Here is a 21966-nt window from a genome sequence, read left to right on the forward strand (position 1 = left end):
TGGCTAAACTCAATGGGCTCCAGGCAATATGAATAGAGATGAACACAATACAGAGATTTGCTGTAATTGTGGACCCGGATAGCAGAGAGGCAGGATGTGAGAGCGGGCATGCTGCTCCAACCCCATACGTGCGTGCGTGCGTGCGTGCGTGCGTGCGTGAACTAGCTAATAACAGTTTTGGAATGACCATATTTGTTGCTCCCATAGACCAGTTCCAGGAACTGAGAAGAGAAGAGAGGTGGTGAATCCGATGTTCCTAGAATTGAGCAGGTAATGAACAGGGAAACCAACCATTGGTTGGACATCTTGCTAGAGGACCCAGTTGTTGAGAAGTTGAGGAATGGAGGAAAAAGAAATACTTGGTGACTCAGGAATATGCGGTATAAGCTGAAGGTCTTAAGGCCCAGAAGAACTTTATTTTCTGGCTCTCCATCTGTCTGTGTCTGTCTTGCAAGCTGTCTGGCTGACTCCTTGTTTGTTGTTACCCGCTTTTCTATCTCTCTTGCTTGCTGTTGCCCATCTTTTCTTATCTGTTGCTTGCTGTTCCCCTTCTCACTCTAGCTTCCTCTCTCATATCTATCACTTACTTTCCATTCTCCTTTGGTCAACCCCAGTGTTTCATTAAAATGAAGTTCAACTTTTTTCATTACAGGTACATCATAACTTTTCATCTTTTACAATGAATATGGCATTCAAGAATCAACAAAGTAAGGGAACAGTGGAACAAGGAAACACAAATAGTTCTGTATAATTTACAATAAAAGATTCAGCAAAAATAAATTAGTTTCCAAGCAATGGTTAGCATAACCTGATTATCATTTCTTAAACAATACTCAGGAAAGTTTAATCATAAATTGCTCTCCGCTAAAGCCGTTGTGTTTACAAGATTGTCATAGCAACATAGCTCGAGTAAATGGTGACTGAAAAAACAAAAACAAACAAAAAAATTGACATACTCCAAGTCCCAAACTAACAGTTTGGCTAACTGCCAAGGGGTCCTCTATTTTAAAATATCTGTAAATCATGATGTTCCAAGCTCACTTTCTATTCTTCTCAAAGTGGATTCTAAAGAAATGGCTGTATAGGTAACAGTATCTAGCCAGGGACTGTTATGTCAAGGTCTTTTCTTTCTTTCAGTTTCTGCTTGGGTGCTCACAGTCAGAGCAAAAAAACTTTATCACTGTCACCAGCATTTGTCCAGGTGTGCTCGAGATTTCAAAGTTTTTCCTGTATCAATTTCCTTAGGGCTGAGAAATAAAGAGAAAAAGACACTTTTAGGAGAAAAAAGAGGCCGAATTTAGACAAAATTACACCTGGACCATACATAATATTTAGGGTCAGTGTTGATCAGCTGGAGTTCTTTGGAACTTTGTCAAGCAAAGCCTCAACAGATGTTCTGGATGTTTAGAGATCATGTTGGGCAGTTCGAGGTCTCTGGTACTTTTCCCAAGCAAAGTCTCTATGGCTTATCCTCATGTCTGTGACACATATTAGCCTGCAATTTCTTTTTGGTTGTATCATCTTCTGGTTTAATATCAAGTCACACTGAGTGTGATGAAATCTTCCTTTTTTTTTTTTTTTGTCAAGAAGCATTTTAAGTAGCTTTGATACTAGTTCTTCAAAGTTCTGTTAGAATCCTGTCAATCTGGTACTAGAGTTGTCTTAAGGGGGAGTGAGTGGGCTTTTTATTACTGTTTCAGCTTCATTGCTACTTGTAGTTTTGCTTACATAATTCATTTGATGTTGTTTAAATTTTCAATGTTGTATGCACATAGATACTCATATATTTGAGTTAGAGTTCCCATTATTTAAAACTGTAGAAATAAAATCCACTTCTTTCTCAGGTGTATAAAGTAGGTTGTGGAGTTACTTTGAGTGATTGCCAAGGCATGGTAAGAAAAAGTTATGTACAGTTGAGCAAGGTCATGCAAGCCTTCAACAAACCCAAAATGAAACCAAATACACCTGCCAACTAAGCAAGCAAGCAAAAAAAAAAAAAGTTTCTATAGGAAAAGGAGGTAAGTGTCCATCTTACCCTATACAGAACAGCTAACATCAAGAATAGAAATGATAATGAATGTTGAAATAAATGTGGTAAAAAGATGTCATACATGGCTGTGGGAGTGGGAGAACTTGGAGGAACCCCAAACAAAACAAGGCATTGTCATTGCACCATTGTACATGGTGTTGTTGAAGACAACAAACCCTTTGTTTGTAAGACAGAGAAAAATCTTGAACTTAACAGGAAATTGTCCATGCTGGCTGGCTTTCATAGCAAAACAAAGTCCTGGCAGAGAAAAGATGTCAATGGTTTTAACCCCTGTACCATACATTCCCACACTACCAACATACTAGGCAAGATGTGTGTACTGGTGCAATACAGACATGACTGCTTGTGTGTATCACCAAACGCCGCTGCTCCATAGGGGGGAATTCATGTGTGGCAGACGCTGCTCCATAGGGGGGGATTCATGTGTGGCAGTGCAAAATGCTCAAAAGCTACGGCTTGAGAATTACAGGTTCAAGGGAAGACTATTTAAATGTTGTTAATAATCATGCTTCTTAAGCTGACATCTAAATATTTGTGTTTATGTTTATCAATTTGTGCTACTCCCAACCTTGGTAAAAGAACTTTCCTCTAACTCTGTGGGTAACACAGAGTTAAAGTAGGTGTTCAAAAATCATAAGAACAAGAAACTCTATAAGACTGGGGCAATTATCATTTCATCTTAGCTGAGGAAGGGTCCCAGGATTCTGGTTTCTCTCAATGAAAGTCTCCCAGCAGTTAAGTGTGGGTATATTATTTTAGACTGTGGAGTAACTACCTACCCATTTGTCTACAGATATTAAAAATGAATATGTACATGTCTTTGTTCCTTCCTTCCTTCCTTCCTTTTCTTTCTTCCCTTTTTTGTGGAGGAGGGATAGAGTGTCTTAGTGTAAACCTGGTTATCTTGGTATTTGCTGTGGAGATCAGGCTGGCCTTAACCTTACAGAGATGCACCTGCCTCTAATGTCAGAGAAGAGATTAAGGGCATGTAGCACTATTCATTGAGACTTTCAGGATTTTAAAAATCAATTAATTAATTTTACATGTATGGGTGCTTTGTCTTTGTGCCTTATGTGCATGTCATGCTTGGAGATTCCAGAAGGCATCAGATCCCATGAAAATAGTTACAGATAGTTGTGAAATACAATATAGGTGCTGTGAATCCAACCAAGATCAAAAGAAAGACCAACCAGTGGTCTTATCCACTGACTCATTTCTCCAGCCACTACCTTGGGTGTTTCTAAAATATATGTGAGTATGCACATGTTATTGCATCCACAGCCTTACTCTTTACTCTTTCTTCTTACTATTTCTATGGTTTGAGTCTAGCTTAAATATTTTGAAGGTGAACAGAAGATAAGAATTTATTGGAGCATTGTGCTTTCTTCCACAATTTTTCTCTTATGTATACAATTTCAGCACTAAGTAAAGGATTTGCCAAATTCAATGCATTTGGTCAGGGAGGAATTTCAAATTAACAAGACATGGAAATTATACATTGCACACCTTTATATGTGTTAGGTTTCCAACCTGAACAAGCTGCTCTATTTGTGCCTATTTGACCTATCAAAGTGGACCTGGCCCCTAGTTTCTCCCAGCAATTCTTTGGTCCCTACCTGTTACAGGGTATTTCTGGCAGACTCTGTCGTCTACCCTGAACTCTCCAGTGCAGTAGTTGGTCTGCCCTTTCCCTAGAGGTACTTCGCATTGGTTTACTTCTGCCTCTTTTGTACCTTTTTGTCCTTTGTCCCCCTGCCTGCTGCCTAGAGTTACCCTCTCCCCATATTACTGAGGGTTATGACCACTCAGTACTCTTACAGATGTGTCTGTTCCTGGCTATGCTCTCCCACATATCTATAATAAACTTTCTCCTCTACCATACCAAGGAGTAATCATGCCATTTCGTTTCCTTTTTATCATTATTTTTATTCAATATTTCTCAGTAGAATGGGTTTTGTGATGTACAGCAATATTAGAGGCAAAACTAAAGGTTTCCCCAGACATTTTATGTTTCTGTATTTTGTCTTCACTATGATTTTATTATTTTTGGGTGGTGGTGGCAGGGTTTATGTAGTGCTCCTGTCCTGGGATTCACTATGTAGACCAAGCTAGCTGTGAGCTCACAGAGGTCTTCCTGTCTCTTTGTCCTGGTGCTGGAATTAAAGGTAAGCACCACCATGCCTGTCATTATTGTCAAGTTTTGCATATTGAACATGATATTGTTATTATGGCTTTTCCCAGGGGCTGGAGAGATGACTTAGTGGTGATGAGCTCTGGCTCTTCACTTCCAGAGAACAGGGGTTCAATTTCCAACACACATAGCAATTCACAACTGCCTGTAACTCCAGTTTCTGGGAATCTGATATCCTCTTCTGGCCTTCACAGCCAGTAGGCATACATGTAGCGTACAGACATATATGCAATAAAATACTTAGACATATTTTTTACAAAGCACATTTTACATATTTAAAGTCACAGAATTTTATTTTAATATAAACTGTGATATATGAGATTTAAACCTTCTTTAATAGATTTTAAAAAAATCTATCCTTACTTTTTTATTATGTATACTGTTATGATCATGAGCAGCGAATACCAGATAAGTGCTATGTCACAATATTTATAACAGTATTTTTCTTTGCAGTATGAATTTTCTGATGTGCTTGCAGAGTTGAGCATTTAGTAAAAGATTTACCACATTCTTTACATATGCAAGATCTCTCTTTGGTATGAACTCTGTAATGTGTTCTAAGATTTGAAACCTGGATAAAGGATTTGTCACAGTCTTTGCAATTGTAGGTTTTCTCTCCAGTATGAATTTTCTGATGTGTTTTAAGGTAAGAGCTACTAGTAAAAGATTTTCCACATTCCTTACAGAAGTGATATCTCACTTCAGAATGAACTCTCCGATGTTTTCTAAGATTTGAATACTTGGTAAAGGATATGTCACAGTCTTTGCATTTGTAAGTTTTCTCTCCAGTATGAATTTTCAGATGTTGTCTAAGAGTTGAACACGTAGAAAAAGATTTGTCACATTCCTTACATACATAAGGTTTCTCTCCAGTGTGAACTCTCTGATGTCTTCTAAGATATGAGGCCTGGGTAAAGGATTTGTCACATTCCGTGCATTTGTAAGGTTTCTCTCCAGTGTGAATTTTCTGATGTGTTTTAAGAGTTGAGGTTGTAGTAAACAACTTGTCACAAACCTCACATGTGTAAGGCTTCTCACCCGAGTGGACTCTGTAATGTGTTTTAAGGTGTGATAATTCAATATAGGACTTACCACATTCTTTACATTTATATAATTTCTCTAGAGAATGAATTTTCTGATGCCTTCTAAATGACAAATAGTGGGCGAAAGATCTGTCACAATCATTGCATTTGTAAGGCTTCTCTCCAGAATGTCTTTTGTCATTATGCATTTTCTGATGGAGTTTAAGGGCTGATGATTGAGCATATGATTTTCCACATTCTGTGCATCTGTAAGGTTTCTCTCCAGTATGAAGTCTTTGATGTGTTTTAAGATTTGTGCACTGGGTAAAGGATTTGTCACAAACATTGCACTTGTAGGGTTTCTTTCCAGTATGAATTTTCTGGTGTTTTGTAAGAATTGACTTCACAGTAAAGGATTTGTCACATTCCTTGCACTTGTAAGGCTTCTCTCCATTATGCAAATTCTGATGGCTCTTAAGTGCAGACAACTGATGAAATGATTTTGCACATTCTTTGCATTTGTAAGGTTTCTCTCCAGTATGAAGTCTTTGATGTACTTTAAGATTTACCCCTTGGTTAAAGGATTTGTCACAAACATTGCACTTGTAGGGTTTCTTCCCAGTATGAATTCGCTGATGTTTTGTAAGAGTGGACTTCACAGTAAAAGATTTGTCACATTCCTTACATTTGTAAGGCTTCTCTCCAGTATGTAATTTCTCATGGTCTTTAAGGGCTGACGACTGATGAAATGACTTTCCACATTCTTTGCATTTGTAAGGTTTCTCCCCAGTATGAAGTCTTTGATGTATTTTAAGATGTGTGCACTGGTTAAAGGATTTGTCACAAATGTTGCACTTGTAGGGTTTCTTTCCAGTATGAATTCTCTGATGTACAATTAGGTTTGAGGAATTACTGAAGCCTTTTCCACATTTTCCACACTGGTGTGGTTTCTCTCCAGTGTACATTGTTTGTTGCAGAGAACTGCATGTTGAAGCAAAAATGTCATCATATTTACCGTGCCTGTGCTCTTTCTTTTCAGTGTAGTGTCTCTGCTCTTGACTAATACTGGAAGACAAACTTAAACATTTCTCAGAGGCTTTAGTTTTGCAAGGGTCTTCTTCAGTGTGCAAACTTTTAAGTCTGTCCATGTTTGATGATTCAAAAGCGGCACCCTTCTCAGTACTACTTCTGTAGTTATTACAGTTTTCTGCAGTTATAGTAGTTTTATAAAGTTCACACTTGAGGCGTTCATGAATCATTTTGACAAGTTCATTATACTGACAAGACTGCTTTTCAGTATTCACATGTTGATGGGCAGTATCACATATGCAATAGCTCTCTAGAAAAGAAGTACAATTCATATTATTAGGGCTTGTTTTAAAATAAATCATTTGACAAATGACTACCTGCCTATGTTCTCTCTCAAAATAAGTCAAGTAGCAATTTTTAAAAATAAAAGTCCTAGTAGTCTGCCTGTTTTGTTCAGTATAATTATATAGATTCTCACAAAAACAGTCACAGCATTCAAGGAAGATGAAACATATAACTGAGGAATTAGTAATTAGGATTAGAAAGGAGCTCACTAGCTGATTATATTTAGAATGTGTTCTGTATGTTTAAATTTCTTTTGTTTTGTTTATTTGTTTGTTTTGTGACAGGGATGATAAAGAGTTAAGGTTAATTCCAGGTTCACAGCATTGTACTCATGAATGAAAAGTACTGTTCAGAAGACAAAATTCCTTCTAAGATTATATATCACTTAAAAGCATGAAATGGTCCTTCCTGGTCCATTTAGGGCATAGTCAGCAGAGATGAGCTGTATGCTGTCCCCTGAGAACCGTCATTTGGCTCACAGTTGTGTCTGCCTTCTTCAGGAGGCCTGCTGCGGTCCCCAAAAACCCAAATTAGACCACTCCATGCCAATCTCCTGCCTGACATTTCCCACTGTGTCACAGCCATCAGCAGTGAGCCATGCTGTGTCCTTGGAGCTACATCTTCATGTCCACAGCCCTGCCTGCCTTGCTGAGTGCTGAGAAGGCCTTCGGGATCCATGAGCATTCAGGGCCACTTGGGTACGGCTAGCAGGAGGTGAGCAGCATGCTGTACTCTGAGATCTCTTATCAGGCAGAAGGTTCTGCTGCATCTCCAATGAGTCTGGTTGGCATCAGAAAAAAACAGCCAACACCAGGGACAGCCAGATGCCTAAAGGCCAGCCTAAGAACACAATCAATAAAAGCCTGGACAATACGGCACCACCAGAACCCATTATCTTACTCCAGCAAGCCCTGGCCGTCCTAATACAGCTGAAGCTTAAGAAGATGACCTCGATTCAAATCTTATGAGGGTGATAGAGACCTTCAAGGAGGAAATGAATAAATCCCTTAAAGAAATACAGGAAAATACAACCAAACAGGTGAAGGAATTTAATAAACCTGCTTAAGACCCGAAAATGTAGATAGAAGCAATAAAGAAAATACAAAATGAGTGAATCCTAGCGGTGCAAAACTTAGGGAGGAAAACAGGAACTACAGAAGTAGATAACACCAACAGAACATATAAGATTGTAGAAAGAATCTCAGGCACAAAACACAGAATTGAAGAAATCAGCACAGCAGTCAAAGAAAATGTTAAATCTAAAAAGCTCCTGGCATAAAACATCCAAGAAATCTAGGACACTACAAAAAGACCAAATGTAAGAGAAATAGGAATAGGAGGATGAGGATGAGGATGAGGATGAGGACAAAGCAGATGATGATAATAATAATACTCCCAGCTCAAAGGTCCAACTAATATCTTCAACAAAAATTATAGACGCAAATTTACCCAACCTAAAGAGATGGCTATAAACAAAAAAGAAGCTTACAGAATATAAAATAGAGTGGACCAGAAAAGAAAAATTATCCTGCCCCATAATAAGAAAATGTACAGAAAAAAGGGAGAATGTTTTTTATCAAGAAAAAAAGGATGGGTAACAATATCATAAAGGCAAACCTATCAGCACTATACTCTACTTCTCAACAGAGACTTTAAAAGTCAGAGGGCCTCGGCAGATGTCTTGCAGAATCTAAGAGACCACAGATGTCATTCCAGAGTCCTATGGCCAACAAACCTTTCACCACACTACATGAAGAAAACAAGATATCCCATTAAAAATCAAATATAAGCCTTTCCACAAATCTAGCCCTACAGGGGGATACTAGAAGAAAAACTTCAGTGCATTGAGGTTAATTAACTACACTCAAGAAAACACAGGAAATAAGTAACTTCAGCAAAACCAAAAGAAAAGAAACACACACACACACACACACACACACACACACACACACACACACCCCTCTGCCCACACAATAACATCACCAACATAAAAAAACCAGGAATTAACAACAATTGGTCATTAAAATCTCTCATTATCAGTGCACTCAATACAAGGCTAACGGAATGGATGAAAAAACAGGATGTGTCATTCTGCGTGCAAGAAAAACACTTGAGCAACAATGATAGAAATTATGGGAACAACGTCTTTCCACAATAGCCACAAATAATATAAAGTATTTTGGTGTAACTCTAACCAAGCAAGTGAAAGACTTGTTTGATAAGAATGTTAAGTATCTGAAGAAAGAATCTGAAGCCATAGAAGATGGAATTATCTTCCCTGCTCATTGATAGATAAGATTAAAAGTAAACATGGCTGTCTTAGAAAAAGCAATCTACAGATTCAATGCAATTCCCATAAAAATTCAATGCAATTCCCATCCAACACAGTTCTTTACTGACCTTGAAAGAGCAATTCTCAACTTCTTCTGCAAAAATTAAAAATCAGCATAGCTAAAACAAACCTGTACAATAAAACAACTTCGGGAGGTCTCACCATCCCTGATTTCAAGCTCTACCACAGAGAAATAATAAAATAACATCCTATCGATGTAAAAACAGGCTGGTCAGTGGAGTAAAATGGAAGACCGAGAAAGAAATCCACAAACCCATGAATACTTGATTTTTGACAAATAAGCCAGAATCATACAATGGTGCTGGTCTAGCTGGATATCTGCATTCAGAAGAATGCAAATAGATCCATCTTTATCAGCCTGCACAAAACTCAAGTCTCAGTGGACCAAAGACCTCAACATAAATCCAGATATACTAAATCTAATAGAAAAGAAAATGGGGAATAGCCTTGAACACATTGGTACAGGAGACAACTTCCTGAATAGAACACCAATCACAGTTACTGAGATCACAATTAATAGAAGTGACCTCATGAAACTGACAAGTTCTGTAAGGCAAAGTATCCTTTCAATAGGACAAAACATAGCAGAATGGGAAAAGGTCTTCACTAATATTACAGAGGACCAATATCGAAATTATATAAAGAACTCAAGAAATTAAACACCAACAACTCAAATAACCTATTTAAAAATGGGGGGCACAGAGCTAAACAGAGAATTCTCAACAGAGGAATCTAATAGCCAAGAAACATGTAAAAGAATTATTCAATGTCCTTAGTCATCAGGGAAATGCAAATCAAAACAACTCTGAGATTCCATCTTACACCCATTAGGATATCTAAGATCAAAAACTCAAGTGACAGCGCGTGCTAGCGGGGATGTGGAACAAAAGGAACATTCCTTTATTTTTGGTGGTAGTGCAATCTTGTTCAACCACTTTGGAAATCAATGTGGTGGTTTCTCAGAAAATTGTGAACGGTTCTACTTCAAGATCCAACTATATCACTCCTGGGCATATACACAAAAGATGTTCCATGATGCCACAAAGACACTTGTTCAGCAATGTTCATAGCAGCTATATTCGTAATAGACAGAAACTGGAAACTACATAGAAGCCCCTCAACTGAAGAATGGATAAAGAAATTGTGATACATTAACACAATGGATTATCACTTGGCCATTAAAAACAAGGACATCATGATATTTTCAGGCAAATGGATGGAACTAGAAAATATCATTCTGAGTGGGGAAACTCTGACCCAGAAAGACAATGTATGGTGTGCATTCACTTATAAGTAGATACACGCCACAAAGTACAGGATAACCATGCTGCAATCCGCAGACCCAGAAGAGTTACGTAACAAGGAGAGCCTAAAGGAGCATGACTGAATCTCACTCAGAAGGCAAATAAAATAGAAATTAGAAGTAGATAGATGGAGGGAACTCTGTTGGAAGAGCGGGCGAGGAGGGGAACAAGATTTGAGATCGGGTGTGGGGGGCCTCACAGAGGGAACAGAAATTGATGTGGTGGGGGTGCATCTCTAGGAAGAGCTAGAAAACTAGGACAGGAGGGTCTCCTAGGACTCTGTCGGGGTGGTCCTAGCTGAGACTCCTAGCATCAGGGGTATGGAGCCTGAAGGGGCCACCTCTTGCAGGGAGGTGGGTCTTGTAGTGGAAGGAGGGAGGCACCAACCCACCCATAAAACCTTCAGCCCCAAATCTGTCCTGTCTACAAGATGTGCAAGGATAAAGGTGGAACAGAGATTGAAGAAATGGCTAATCAATGACTGGCCCAACCCGAGACCCATCCTATGAGAGAAAGCCAACACCTGAACTATTAATGATACTCTGCTGTGCTTGCAGAGAGGTGCCTAGCATAGTTGTCTTCTGAGAGGCTTCGTCCTGCAACTGATGGTAACATGCAGAAAACCACAGCTAAACAATAGGTAGAGTTTAGGGCTGGCGCCAGGTCCCCTATATATATATGTAGCAGATGTGCAGCTTCGTCTTCATGTGGATCTCCTAACAACTGGACCACAGGCTATTTCTGACTCTGTTGTCTGCCTCTGGATCCCTTTTCCCTAGCTGAGCTGTGCTGTCTTGCCTCAGTGGGAGAGGATGTGCTTAATCCTGCTGGGACTTGTTATGTTAGTGTGTGTTGGTAACCATAGGTGGCATCAGCTTCTCTTAGGAGATGATGATGGGGGAAGGAAGGAGGTAGGGTATGAGGATGTGACTGAGAGGAGAGGAGGGAGGGAGGACTGTGATTAGGATGTAAAGTGTAATAAAGAAATTAATTAGTAAAAAAACCCATAAAACTGTTCTTTTTTTCCTTAAAAAAAAAAACAACCAAAAAATGCACAGACATTAGATCTTCAAAACTAATGGACAGAAAGCAAGTATTCTGCCAGATATCCAAGGTTCTAGTGATTTGAGGCAGGAATTATTTCAAGAGGAATTGGGAAGAGTAGAGAGAATGGAAGCTATAGTTAGGATATATTTTATGAGAAAATAATCCATGTCAATAATTTATGGGTAGAAATATTATATGCTACTGTGTTAAGTCAAAAATAGGAAGAAAAAAACCCCAAATACCATGAAAAATTTTTTTCTATTACAGAACTTTCCTTAGTTTCTTATTGTTTCTGAGATAGTGTAACAGAGAGAGTTTATAACCCCTTAATTCTGTACATATAAACAATGAGTTAGGACTTCTACAATCAAAATGTTCTCACCCACAAAGACAAGGTTGCTGTAATTCTCCAACATTACATCAATGCACAAAGCTCTCTGAGAAGAGTCCAAGCATTCCCATTCCTCTTGGGAGAAGTCCACAGCCACATCCCGGAAGGTCAACAAACCCTGAAACAAAGTACAGTTTAACCAGGTGATTCTGTGCATAGTACTTTACTGGATATCAGGAGATGTAAGGAACGTAGGGATATAGGTGAGCTTAGACAATTACTCAAAAAGAGGCTTTCTAACATAGCCATCCGTTATAATGACTGTTCTAACTCTGTGAAAACAGGATGACAAAATAATCTCACAGCACATCGATGAAATAAGACACACATTTAAAGTTTGGACAGCTATCTACCTTATATGGATGCTGTATTTATGACCCACAGGATCACAGTGTACATATCTCAGAAGTAAAATTCATGATGAGGATTTTAAGTGTTATACTGCTGAAAATGCTAATATAGATGAAGACCTTATGGAAAATGAGAAACACAGAAACCTGGAGAACATGGGCAGTGCCCTTCGGGATATGGATGGTTTCCTTTGATTAGAAAAAACACTAACAGCACAGGAACTAGCTCAAACAGATGGATGCAACTACTGAGAACAAAAAGTTCTGTACCAGCAACACTGTAGACAGGGGCTCATATGTAGAATCTTCCAAGAATTACAGAAATTAAAATACAAGGAAATAAAACTGCCAATCGACAAATAGGCAAACATAATGAACAGACACTTTTCAAAGACAGAATACAAATGGACAATACGTATTGCAAAAAGTGGTCATAATCCCTAAGATGCATTCAGAGAAAGGCAGACTAAAATTACTTGGAATTAGTGCCTCATCCCTGGAAAAATGGCTCTCATCAACTAATCTGATGACAAATGTCAGAGATGTTAGAAATGTGGAGAGAAAGGAAGCATTATTCACTGTAGGGCAGTGTGTGTAGTGTGTAAATTGATACACTCAAGTGAAAATCTGTTTGGAGATTATTAAAAAATTAAAGAAAAAATAACATAGGATTCAGCTCTTTCACTCCAGGGTTTTTTTTTTTTTTTTTTTTTTTTTTACCATTTTTTAAAATTAATTTATTCATATTACATCTTGATTGTTAGCCCTTCCCCTGTTTCCTCCCATTCTTCCCTCCCTCCCACTTCCGCCTTTCTCCCCTATGTCTGTGATTGAGGGAGACTTTCACCCCTATATATGCTCTAAGATTATTGAGTCTCTTCTTGGTAACTTGCTATCCTTCCTCTGAGTGCCACCAGGCCTCCCCATCCAGGGGACGTGGTCAGAAAAGGGGCACCAGAGTTCATGTGAGAGTCAGATCTCACTCTCCACTCAACGGTGGAGAATATCATGTTCGTCAGCTAGGTCTTGGTAGGGGTTCGAAGTTTACTGCCTATTTCTCCTTGGCTGGTGCCTTAGTTTGAGGAGGACCACAGGACCCAGATCTGCCTGTCATAAAGTTCTTCTTGTAAGTTTCCAGGACCCTGTGGGTCCTACTATTTCCCCATTCTTCCATGCTACTCTCGCCTAAAGTCTCAATAGGATGTCCTCTCCTCTGACCCACTTTCTTGGTAAGTAAAGTTTTTCATGGGACGTATCCCTTGGACTAGTGTTTTGATATAAGTGAGTATATACCGTTTGTCTCTTTTTGCTTCTGGGTGAACTCACTCATTATAAAATTTCTAGGTCAATCCATTTGTCCACAAATTTCGGGAATTCCTTGTTTTTAATAGCTGAGTAGTACTCCATAGTGTAAATGTACCAGAGTTTCTTAGTCCATTCTTCTACTGAGGGACACTTAGGCTGTTTCCATGTTCTGGCTATTATGTATAAAGCAGCTATGAACATGGTTGAGCATATGTCCCTGTTGTGTGTTAGGGCATTTTCTGGGTATATTCCAAGGTCACTCCAGGGTTTATACTCGGGGAACTCCCCACCCGATGGTAAAGAGCTATACCCTATGTTTACTGCTGCTTTATTTACCAGCACAAAGTAGTGGAATCAACCCAATTGTCTATTAACAGATGAATGGATAATAAAAATGATATACATATAAAACAGAATACTATTTAGATGAAGAGAAAAAGATAGTAAAAATTTGTAGGAAATTGTTGGGTTTAGGATGTTTAATAGTAAGTGAGGACATAGATCACCAGAAAAAAAGGGACCATGTTTTCCCTCATATACAAAACACGCCAGTAATATTTGTTTATTGGAAACAATGTCCATGTGGGCCCAGTATAGCACAGACAAAGAGAACAGGAAATGGTAAATACTATGGGTTAAGGTGGGACTGAATTAACACCAGTGGGCAGGTAGTGAACACCAGTTATGTAAGAGTATATAAAGCTAATTGTATTTCTAGTGCTGATTCTGTCACAGGAGTTTTGGTTTTGGTGGTGGATATACTCATGAAAATATACTTAATAATAAAAATATAAAAGCACATCTGAGGATCTAGAGTTTCTGTTCCTGATAACTACTGTAACTGCATAAAAGTGCAGTAAATGGTTAATTTCAGTATGTGATTTTTTTGTTTGTTTGCAACTTTTTTCTAATAATAAAGTTGAAAAAATTATCAGAAGCAGAAAATGAAAGGTTTTCAATATCTCAAAATACAATATTTCCAGGAAAATAATGAACATGACCACTGACCTGGGACATATTTCCTGGAGAATCAGCCATTTCTTTCTGTTTTTCTTCCTTCAGTTTCTCTTTCAGTAACAAGGAAGAGATGGTTTGCTGCCCTGTCACATAAAGGAGTCAAAAAGGAAAAGCAAAAAATAACGAATGCTGCTACAGAACAATGCCAAATCACTTGAGAAGGCCAAGCAACAGAATTCTACCAAGTGTCCTGTTAACGATCCCAAAGCCGGGAGCGTGGAATGACATTTAAAGCTTGGACAGAAAACCAGTGCCAACAATATGGTTGCACCAAGAAAAATACTCTCTTAATTTCGATGGAAACATAGACACACTTGAAGAAAGTCATAAATTAACACAATTCACTTCACTAAAGCAGCACAATGTATACATTAAATTAAAGCAAAGTATAAATTAAAGCAAAAATATACACAGGAGAATCAAAGATATTATGCATAAGAACTTGAAAAACAATACATTAATGTAAAGAATAGATAAATACAGAAAAAGTGGGAAGTAATCATCCATGCTCAAGACAGCAAACCACTAATTCTCACAGTGAAGAAAGAATACCACCATCAACCCAACCAGAACCAACATAAAAAAACCACAATCATAGAATAAAAACTATTAACAAAAAATGTGGCCACTCTGGGAAACAAAATGCATTCTCCTCAGTTAAATAAACAAATCCTCAAGTTAAATAAATCTAGCATGTGACCAAAGGTTCCACTCATTGGGATATGCTCAAAGTGTTCCATATTTTACTCCACAGATAGGTGCTCAACAATCTTCATTGCTGCTATATTTAAAATAGTATTGAAATGGAAACAATGTAAATGTCCTTATTCTGACAGATGGATAGTGAAAATGTGGTTCATATACACTATGAAATATTATTTACCTGTAAAGAAAATTGAATCACAAGCTTCACATGTAAATGAACAGACCTAGAAATAATCATATTGGTGAGGTAACCCAGACGCAGAAATACAGACAATTGCATGTTCTCTCTAATAATAAGTTCTTAGCTCCAAATCTTCATATGGGAGTATACTTGGAATAAATACAATAACCCAGAGAAGCAAAAAGTGACCTGTGTGTGTGTGTGTGTGTGTGTGTGTGTGTGTGTGTGTGTGTGTAACAGAGAGGGCAATAACAGGGATCAAGTGATTTGAAAGGGGAAATGGACAAACAACGGAGGAATTTAATTATGGAAAAAAGGGACAGATATAAATCCAGAAGGAGAGTAAAATAGCAGTAAAGATGTCTGAAACTGTCATAAGGAATCATACTATTATCCATCTGCCCAAACTACCTATAATACATATGAATTGTTGTGCTGTTATATATTTAAAGCGCAAATGTAGATTTCCCATTTGGGTTGATCCATAATTTTCTAACAGAACCTCCAACCCCAGGAGTGTGAGTTCTGCTTTTAATTTCATCACAGCTGTTCAAGAGACTCCCAAAACATTACAGGCTACTGCTGTTGCCCACGGTTTCCTCCTAGAGGTAGAAGGTGAGTCCCTACAATTGAAGAAGCTAGGCACTTTGGACACAGATGACAGAGAACTTGAGATGGATGTGACATCTCTGGGGACTAGCTTTCATGGTACCAGAAGGCAGCATGCAATCTTCCAAAGAAGGGAGCCATCCCACAGTCCCACACCTACGGACCACAGCAATGATCTGCACTGCAGGATAACCCTAGTGTGTAAGATGGCACACATGCCTTGGTGGCAACTAATAGCTTTGAATTGTACTTACCATCCTCTCAACTCTCAAGCAGAGGAAAATCAAGCATAGTACTGGAAAACTAGCCAGTTTCCCTAGGCTTAGTGAAGTCAAGATCTTGGAGGAGAACTTACAATCAGCATAATTCCTAAGTGCATTCTAAATATTTCTCCTCATTCCCACAATAAATGGGAATTTATCTCCTCATCAATCAATGCTTTTGTTCTTGTTTTTTAACAACACATGATGATCATTCCAGCAAAGTTAAAAAGCTGAGTTGTGATTCTCAGCCACAACTGTCACATAAGCAACACATTTCTTGAACTATGGCCCAGGAAGCACTGAGAAAGAAGGGGTAGGAATATTGTTAGAGGCAGAGGAACAGGAAGTTTTCTGTGAGATTGTGCGTCTCAGAGACGTCAGAGAAACTATATGCATGAAATCTAAGAAACATTGCTGCCTAAGGAGGAGCTGAGCAAAGACAAAACCAGCAGACAAGGTGAATGGTAGGAGAAAACTCATTAGGCCTCAACCCTAGTCAGACACTAAGGGATTCTGAGAGCTCGAGAGAGTTCTCTCCAGAGAAGGGTATACTATATGTTCATCTAAAACCAAATGTTCATTCCTTGAAAACAAACAGACTGTGTAGGTTGTATTTTTATGTTTTGGAATACACATGAACATATACAAACTAAGAAAGAATTAATTTGTTTACAAATAATAAATGAGTCCAGCATGGTGCATGGTGCATGACTATATTACCAGCTCTTTTTGCAGAGGCAGATGGATTTTTCAGTTTGAGGCCAATACGGTCTACAGAGTGAGTTCTAGGGCATAATTATTAAAACAAAAGCAAAAGAGAAAGAATTCCTATGTAAAGTCAATATTTGAGATCATCAACATAATAAAAATAAATACAAGGATGGCCTTATAATATTTATAATTAAGCTTAATAGGAAGCTAGAGAGATGGCTCAATGGTTATACACATCTATTGTTTAGAAGGGACCAAGATTCCATTCCCACAACCCACACTATATTTGCTCTCCACAACTATATTTTGAGGATGCACATGATATATACTCATTCATGCAAGGAAAACACTAATATGTATATATGTATTAACATGTAAATTTAAATTAAAAACTGAATAGTAAATAAATCTAGGAAAGAGAGATAGAGATAGATAGATGGATAGATAGACAGATAGATTATTGATAGACAGAGTACCAGCAACAAAGGAACCTTCAATGCAATTACTAAGTAGATGAAAGGTCTACAGAATGAAAATTTCATTGAAGGATGTGTAGAACAAGGTTTCTATAATGAAAAATGGCTGAAGGAGCTGAAGAAGACCTGAACTACAACATGAAAGGATGTTCTACATAAATGAAATATGTAGCATGTGAAATATGTGCTATTTCTAAAACTAGTTTGTACTATCTGTTGAAACTCTATGACATTTAATTATTCAAAATATACTTTACCTCCCCATCCACCCACACCCACACCAAAAAAAAAAAAAAAAAAAAAAAAAAAAAAAAAAAAAAAGAAAGAAAGAAAAGGAAAGACAAAAGAAAAAAGAAAGGAGAAACCTAGAATTTATATTGATGTCCATATTCCCTGGGTACAGTGCAACCATAGAGGAGTGTTACAATGCTCCAGCTATCCCAGTGTGATTCCAGACCACACCAATGCAGTGACCATGTGAATGTCACCAAAATACTACATACATATATTGTAGACTAAACAGCCTCTTCAAACAGTGGTATGGGGGAAAGTACCTATCCATATATAATACACTATACCAGGAACCACAGAGCTTCGTGTGGATTACAGTGGATCCTGTAGAGTAACACAAAGCGGCAGTACTTGACACAAGAGCAGGAACTGACAAATAGTGCTGTGTAATATTCAAAATATCCACAGAAATAACAAAAAATATGAAGAAACATCCTATCCAGCAGATACACTCATTAGATATCTATTTCTAGTACAATGGATTAAGACTTAAAATCTATCAAAAATTATACAGGAAGCAAATGATGATAATTAATACATAAGCAATGACTTGAACACACCATGCTCAACAGCCGTTGAAAGAGCGAACAGGTACATATTAAAAATCTCCACATTGTAAATAAATACTGTAAATTTTATTATATGGAGATTGCAATTCCTCATAGACAGTGTCTATACTTAAGGCCCTAAGCAATAAAAAATGTTTCTTTCAGTATTTTTAAAAAATTAAATGGAAAAGAATCCTGAAGCAGATGATGTAAAAAGACTACGGCATTCAAAAAGAAAAAAGGAAGGAAAGAGAGTGACAGCTAGGTTTAAAACATACTTCCTGGCAACTCTTAATTAACTTCATATTTAAAGATAGAACATAATGAGAAAGAAGGACTTTTCCTTAAGTGCCATGACGATGGACAGCAGTAGACTAATGATCACCATTGAAACTACCAAGGAACAGCAAAGAGCCAGAAAGTACTAAGAGGATGAAAACTAGAGGTGATCTCAAGGTGTATTAAAATTGCAGCAGTGGGAACCACTTGCAATTGACATGGTAACAGATAACATGAGATATATATGGGAAGTTAGGATAGATGGTTTTAACTGTCTGTAAATATAGCGCATGATTCTTATCAAAACTCTCTTAGCATTATTTTTTGGAACAAAGAAATTAATACTAAATGGTAGAGAGTGGGCTAGAAGATTACAAGTTCCACTTTCTGAAATCAATAAATACACATATTGGTATTACAATTCATCATTTTATAATACATGAAGAGCACTGAAATGAAAACTATTTCAATATGGAATGAAGACACACAATGACGCACAAGCAATAAGGTCAGCATCACTCACATGCACAGTCAAATGATATTTTATTTGTCTCCTCGCATTGAATCTTCTGTAAGAAGATTTCTCATACCTACAACAGGATAATCCTGAGATTTTTCTCGGTGGAGGTCTCCACAACTATTTCTAGTGAAAGAGACTGTGGTAAAACTGATTTCATGTCCCACTCTCCATTCATTTAAACCTCTTGTCATCCCTTCATCAGTCCCTCCAGCATACCTGGATCCTTTGCTCCTGCCTCCTTCCTCTCCATCTTCCAGGCCACTCTGTTCTGCTCCACAGCTGAGCAGGTCTGGGTGGTCAGTGAGCCCTGCACAGGAGAAACAGACTCTTCAGAAAGCATGTGGATTTCTAACACAGTCCTGTGCTCAGTAGATAAAGGGAGGATTCTACAAGTGATTACCCAGTGTCAGAGTACTGAGAATATTTAAAATTCATTTTCATTTAGCATAACTAGAATCCCACATTCAGTCACAGCTCAGGCAAAGCTGAATGAAAGAAATGAATCTGAATGATTGGGATAGTGAGGTTGTGAATTTACTATGGACCAAAAATGACAGAAACCTTACACCTCCCAAAGGGACTTATAAGAAGAGGGAACAATTCAGGAATATTTTCAGTGTTCCTCGGAGAATTTCACTTCACCCTGTGAGATGTGAGGCTCCTTTACACTCAGGTCACACTCATGATGACTTGTTTTCCCAGGAACCCTGAGGAGGAGCCAGGAGAGAGCGGGCAAACTATTCTCCCTCACAGAATGCAGACTGCTGTAATTCTGAAACATCCAGTCTCCACACAAAGCCCTCCAGCGGGGTGCAGGCAGTGCCCTTCCTCCTGGAAGAAGTCCACAGTCACACCACTGGCTGTCAGGTGAGCACAAAACTAAAGACAGCAATTTGAACAGTTGTGCTGGTGCACACCTTTAATTCCAGCACTTGGGAGAAGGTGGGTGGAACTCTGTGAGCTCCAATCCAGTCTAGCATTCATAGTGAGCTCTGGACTACATAGGCCAACAGTGAGTTCAGGTCTCAAACAAAGGAAATAGAAGAACCCATAAATAACAGTTGGTCATGAGTCTATGAACAGACATGTGTTCCTTTTGAACCCAGGAGAACTACTGCAGACATTTTTTATACACTAAAGTGAAAAGATCCTTTCTATTTTTGTCCTATACTATAATGCATTTTCTTTTCAATTTTGGTTTTTTGAGACAGTGTTTCTTATGTAGTATAATCTCACTGTATGAGAGTAAAGACCATTACCCAAATTCTTTCATCAAATTCAGCAAGGTTTATTATCTGTCAGACAGGGTTTTCTTCATGAAGTGGGGTTTGAAAAGATAGTATTGAACATAGAAGAAAGTGGGGCTTACATATCCCCCCAAACTTGAGGGCTGGGGTGGGGTCTGGTTCAATGGCTGGTGGATTTCCAGAGCATTTTTGGTTAAGTAGGATCTTGGCTGAACATTTCAGTATTATTTGCCAGAACATTTAGTCTGGATATGTTCAAGCTGTGAGTCAAACTCCATAAGGTGTAGAACATGTCAAATTCCAGAAAGCAGTTAAAGAACTTTCAATTTCAATTTTGCAGCAATCATAAATGAACTTTATTTGACCTTATAAGAAAATGCCTTCCATCCTTAAGATGGAGTCAGGCTGGCCCTTCAGAAGCCCTGCTGTCCTGACTGGATCTGCAGAGCAGGCTGGCATCAAACTCAGAGATCCACCTGCCTCTGCCTCCTGAGTGCTGGGATTAGGGGGTGTGGCAACACCATCTGGTTTATAATGTCTTTAGTACAACCCTAAAACTTCAGCAAAAGAAGACATTTTTGGCTTCTTTTTCTTCCTTTCCTTTCCTCTGGTTTTGTTTTGAGATAGAGCCTCAAGGTGTAGCTATGGGTGTACTGAAACTCACTGTGTCCACTAGGCTGGTCTTAAAAGCATTGAGATCTACCTGCCTGTCTCTGGAGTCCTGGGAGTCAAGACCTCTGCCACCATGTCTGGCTAAGACACTTTTCAGAATGCTGTATTTACATCACAGAGAACATATATTTTTATTTTAGATGAAAAGGTAATGACGGGTAAAAAGTTTACTTTTAAATGTTTACAATTGTACATGTAAAACACAGAAAATAGTATATATTTTGGATTTGATTAAATCTGCAGTCTCTCCTTTCATGACTAGTGTCTGAAAGCTCTCAGGGGACGCCAAGTCACCAAATAAGTTCCCAGGTATAATAGGGGAGTTAGGGTTCATGCATGTAAATTAAAGAGCTTTGTTCTTTTCACTTTCACCAAGAGAACTGTGTTTGTAAATACAACAGATAGATTCAAATATTCTACTAGAGTATTCTGACGATTTTGCAACCAGAGGATATAAAAAATAAATTCAGGATTAGTCTTTTTCATCTGATATGAAGTTTACCAACAAGGGACGACCTCCACAGGAGAATTTCAGATCTAGTTTCTTTATGAACGGCAGAGAAATTAATCTGACGCTGGTTCCTAATAAATGGTTTCCCAGCCCTGCAGTTCCTCTGACCTGGGAAGTTCTGGGGCTGCCTGGCCGAAATTTCCGTAGCTACGCTGCTGACTGGTGACTTTCCCAGGAGTCCTTGCGCGCCACCTGTGACTCCTGCAGTTCGCGTCCTCAGCACCCAAGCCAGCACCACGGGAGTCCTCACGTTGCAGACCCACAACGTTTTCCGTGAATGGTCCTTTGCCACTTCAGGCTTGGTTCCTCAGTCCGACTTCTCAGGCCTCATTTACTCGCTGTCCCAGCTTCCTTTCACGTCACACCTCTAAACCCCTCCCACTTCACAAACTTCCCCTACCCTCCGCCTAATTTCCAACATCCTCCCAACCTCTGTTTCCGGGTGGCTGGCCCCGCCCCGCGGTGACTCTTCACTGTGTTTCACCTTCCAGACTACACCAGGCTGCTGTGGACCTGCTCTGCATAGCCTTCCCGCGTGCTTGCTGCCAG

General features: G+C 38.7%; 1 protein-coding gene across 1 annotated transcript; it reads right to left on the reverse strand.

Annotated features, from left to right (window-relative positions):
* Positions 1–812: 812 nt before the first annotated feature.
* On the reverse strand, positions 813–19255 carry LOC311592020 (uncharacterized protein). Its single transcript, XM_084771945.1, has 5 exons — positions 19204–19255; positions 15288–15333; positions 14396–14487; positions 11724–11850; positions 813–6602 (listed from the first exon to the last, which is right to left on the reverse strand). The coding sequence occupies exons 3-5, from the start codon at positions 14423–14425 to the stop codon at positions 4657–4659; spliced, it is 2103 nt and encodes a 700-aa protein (XP_084628071.1). The 5' UTR covers positions 14426–14487; positions 15288–15333; positions 19204–19255; the 3' UTR covers positions 813–4656.
* Positions 19256–21966: the final 2711 nt, after the last annotated feature.

The sequence above is a fragment of the Acomys minous genome (assembly GCF_964271855.1).
Source record: "Acomys minous genome assembly, chromosome: 2".
In the NCBI taxonomy this organism is placed as follows: domain Eukaryota; kingdom Metazoa; phylum Chordata; class Mammalia; order Rodentia; family Muridae; genus Acomys; species Acomys minous.